The 5000-nt window shown below is 34.2% G+C and overlaps 1 protein-coding gene across 1 annotated transcript in view; it reads right to left on the bottom strand.

Annotated features, from left to right (window-relative positions):
* LOC144956335 (uncharacterized) overlaps positions 1-5000 on the bottom strand; it is a 57759-nt gene that overhangs the window by 5382 nt on the left and 47377 nt on the right. The window contains exon 9 of the mRNA XM_078886834.1: positions 2505-2627. Within this exon, the coding sequence (XP_078742960.1) occupies positions 2505-2627 (123 nt within the window). The remainder of the gene's footprint in view (positions 1-2504; positions 2628-5000) is intronic.

Here is a 5000-nt window from a genome sequence, read left to right as displayed (position 1 = left end):
CTCCTATTCAATGGTCTACTAAAATGACCACGAGAATAAAATATTAATAATAATAATAATAATAATAATAATAATAATAATAATAATAATAATAATAATAATAATAATAATAATAATAATAATAATAATAATAATAATAATAATAATAATACTAAGAAGAAGAAGAAGAAGAAGAAGAAGAAGAAAAATAGTAATAATAACCATTATAATAATAGTAATTATCATCATCACCACCACCACCACCACCACCACCATCATCATCATCATAATCATCATCATCATCATCATCATCATTATCATCTTTATCATCATTATCATCAACAACATTGATCTACAATACCATCATCATCCTCATCACCATCATTATTATTATTATCATCGTCGTCGTCATCATCATTACTCTTTTTGTCTCATTGAGCATAGAACTCGTAACAGATTTCATTCTGGCATCCCTCTCATATACCAGTCATCTCAATTTGTGTTATTTCTACCCACGGCGCCTTTCCTCTTTTTCTGAACTTTCATTTTGCTATAGTCAGATTTTTTTTTATTAATAGGGCGTGTTTTTCTGTTTTTTCTCAGCTGTCCCTCTATCAAAGTTGTAAAAATTCGTGTCAACATTTGAATCAATTTGTCTGGACCGTAGTGATGCCATATCAAAAAGTTTTCTTCTTTCAGACCTATAAAAATCTTCTCTAAAACCGCTGTCCCGTCATAAAATTAGAGATTTTACACTGTTAAATATCTAAACAAGTTACGCACCACAAAGTAAGAGTTGATTTCATCGATTTTCAAAAGAATCTGTAGTTCCGACTAGCTAGTGATTATGCGTTTACGTCATATTTTCTTCCGAATAATAACAATTTGCTTTAAATTTTATAAACGTACAACTTATGTAAGTTTGCATCCAATTTTTAATCTATGATTTATGGAATGCTATCTAAATCATGTCGTAATTTTCAAAGACTGATATGAAATCTCTAGCTTTAAATCATTTAAAAGGGTCATTGTATACTCAATAATGTCAAGTTAACAATGAATGCTATTTATATAACTTAGAAAAAATTTATCTTTGCGTAAACATTTCACAGAGCATTTAAAGATTTTTAAACCTATAAGCTCTTAAACGATACGATACAATACGAAATACCAATCGGTTCCACTCTCGTAAAGCTGCGAAAAGAAGTCTTCTTGTATTTATGGAATTGGAATTTTACAATCAACCATGTGAAGATGTTTATCGAAATACGACAGAGAGATCACCTGTGTGGAACATCGTGGTAGGAAAAGGATCCTAGACAACTTTGATATGGATATTATCCAAAGATATGTGGAGCTGGGGGAGTGTAAACATACATCCGACAAAATATTGGACGTCTGATAATTAGGGGAGAACAAGTCCCATGGGTTCTGGACAGAAGGTCACTGTTATTCTTGCAGGTGGTGAAGATACTGGATATTTAAAAAGGATGTCATTTCATTTTTTCTTCTCTGCATCACCTGGAAGGTAGAGAATATCATTCTGTGGTCAATGCAAAGGAGTTTTATGACTGGTTAAATAAATACCGTCTGCTGCCTTCCCTCGGAGCAAGCAGCTGTGTTGTATTGGAGGTTACAATTCGATGGTCCATGATCACTTCAACTGTGGCAAATATAACAGCAGACATGATTTCATGGTCTTAGTCATGCAGCACTACACATTCTGACGATTTATCAAAGGGCTAACTCTTCTCCTTTGTAAAAAAGAAGTTAACCAGAGACAAATTTCAAAGCAGTCTGTCTACTTAGGAAGTTTTGACAAGAGGTCGTGCGATTTCCTCCATATCACTATGAGCGCAATTCAATCGAGGTCATTGGGCCTAAGTAGAGGGAACGATTGAGAGGAGGAACACAACGTTTACGGACGTGGCAATATATGATATAACAAGGGAAGACTGGAGAAGGGTATTACGTATTCCTCTTTGGCATAAATACAAGCTAGTTCTCAAAATTTTGCAGTTAAAATAATGTTGGAAGCGCGTAATGTTCACTTGCGTTTGTATTCATCAGTATTGTTAGTGATAGTTATAAAATGTAAATGTCTGATAGTTACAAATTGTCATTCGTTCCTTCATATTCAAACACTGTATGTATATCGTTTAAGTTTCAATTAACCAAACCTTCCATTTTAACAAATTTCTTCAAAATGGATAAGCGGAAAATTCATAATTTTGATAATGTAAATCTTCTATGAGTTACGATCCTTACCTGTTATCGATTTCAATATAGCTAGAATGAGCGAAATCCTTTCTTATTGTTTTAAGATTCCTGAAAAAAAGTCTTCTTAATTAAGACAAATTGATTCAGCGGTTCATCCAAATTTTTGCAACTGTGCATTGAGGGACAGCTGAGAAAAAGAAGAAAACACGCGCCTTATTAAAATTCTGTCCATAGCATTGGGTTGTCCTGTATCTTTCTTAGCCTCACGGCAACCATTCGTAAAATTATAAACGTGTCATGGATACCTGAAATTTGAAGTTTGACAGCTTTCTTGAAATTGATGAAAACTATCCAACTCAGAATAAATCATTCGAGCAGTGCAAGTATTGTTGTAAGAGAAAATGCACACACCAACTTGGTCATTTTGGCTGGGGAGGAAATGCAAGGTGTCAATAAAAATGAAGATGCAGTGAATATGTGTCTGCAAGTAATCAGAAAAAAAGTGTATAATAACGTACAAATCTAAGATCAATCAATCTACGGTAACTTTCCAACTAAAGAAGAGAAAAGCATTCATTTGTGACATTTTGCTCAATCCTATAAAACTGCCACTGCTGCTGTTGCTACTACTACTTCTACTACTACGACTACTACTACTACTACTACTACTACTACTACTACTACTACTACTACTACTACTACTACTACTTCTACTACTACGGCTACTACTACTACTACTACTACTACTACTTCTACTACTACTAACACTACTACTACTACTACTACTACTACTACTACTACTACTACTACTACAACTACTACTACAACAACTATTACTTCTACTACTATTACTAATACTACCACTACTACTACTACTACTACTACTACTACTTCTACTACTACTACTACTACCACCACCACGACGACTACTACTACTATTACTACTACAACTACTACTACTACTACTACTACTACTACTACTACTACTACTACTACTACTACTACTACTACTAGTACTACTGCTACTACTACTACTAACTAGTAATACTACTATTACTACTACTACTACTACGACTACTACTACTACTACTACTACTACTACTACTACTACTACTACTAATACTGCTACTACTACTACTACTACTACTACTACTACTACTACTACTACTACTACTAAATATATAAATAGTCTGTGTAAGTTGCCTAACAGGCTGTGTTTTTGTTACTCCACAAATTATGAAGATTTTCTCAGTTTTACAGTGTTATACATATGTTTTTTTCTGGACTTTTTATATTTGTTTATTTGTGACACAGTGCTCTTTCATTTCATATAACTGTTGTCGGCTTCTCACAGGATTTTAGTGATTTTACGTGAGGTTTATGTTATTTCTGAATATTAAAATGGATTTTATCGACATGACAAGTTCTCACCAGGCCCTGTTGTTAAAATCAATTTTAATGTTTTTATTCACCACCCCATTTTTGTATTAAGCAAATATTTGCCGTGAACTGTATTCAAATAGTGAATGTTTTCACCAACAATGTATTTATAGAAATAAACGAGGGAGAAGACGAAAGCAAAGACCAATTATGGTGAAAACTGGTCATCGGCCTACCCCTTGTCACCACCCTCCAAGACCCCCACCAACCGTAGCCACTAAAAACCTCCAGGACTTATAGTTTGACGTAATTTTTAGGGTTTGTGCAGCGTCTTGTGAGTTGTTAATGGTAAACAAGGAAACAAGTGATCCCATTGGTTAAACTATTGAATACAACTCATGTTTTGTTTTCTCTTGTGGCCAAAGACTTGTAATGTGACGTCATTTTTGGTCACTGTCAGGCAAAAAGTTAACGATGCCTACGCACCAACACTGACAACAATAATAGAGGTAAACAACACAGTTACAAACAACGCACCTTACGACAACTCACCTCCATCAAATCGCAATCCAATATGACAACAGTAAACAGCCGCAAGATCAACAACACACGACAACGCAATTATTAACTTCCAAAGACATCAATGACAATGAATGGCGGTAACGGTAATTATCATAGTAATGACGAGGTTGGCAGTTATAAGAAGACGAGTAATAAGCCAAATGTACAATCCTTACGTTTCTGCTATATGAATGTGCAGTCATGTAGAAATAATATATCCAAGAAACACTTATTGACCACAAGATTGATGTTTTTGCCTCAACTGAAATCTGGCTTTATGAGCAAGGAGATAAACACACCATAAAAGAGTTAACATCACCTTGATTTACCACCAAATCGTTCCCTAGAAGAGGAAAACGAGGAGGTGGAATAGCTGTCATACATTCCAATAGACTGAAAAATATAACAAGGTTCATCGACATTTTTAAAACGTTTGAGACAATCTAAGTGAAAATAGTCATAGACAAGCCTTCAATCACGATAGTGGTGGTTTATAAACCGCCAATACATCTAAATCCGATTTCATCAATGAACTCGACGACCTATCAATGTCAAATTTTATATCAAACACAAAATTAGTAATTCTTGGAGATTTTAATGTACATTTCGACACAGAATAACTCAACTGCAGAATTTATCAAAAGATTGTTTGATGACCGGACTATGACCCAAAATGTAAAATCAAAAACACACCGATCTAGCCACACCATCGACTGGATTGTAACTTATAGCATATAAAACATCAATATCTTCTTTGACAGTCCTCGACAAGTGTTTTTTTCGGACCATCATCTTTTATTCTTTGACATGAATGAACAGTTGATTAAAAAGCAGTTTTCTAAAATATCGATCTCTTCAAG

Source organism: Berghia stephanieae, chromosome 1, assembly GCF_034508935.2.
Source record: "Berghia stephanieae isolate SIO BIC M18660-M18661 chromosome 1, UCSD_Bste_1.3, whole genome shotgun sequence".
In the NCBI taxonomy this organism is placed as follows: Eukaryota; Metazoa; Mollusca; class Gastropoda; order Nudibranchia; family Aeolidiidae; genus Berghia; species Berghia stephanieae.
This window is presented reverse-complemented; position numbering and strand designations above follow the sequence as displayed.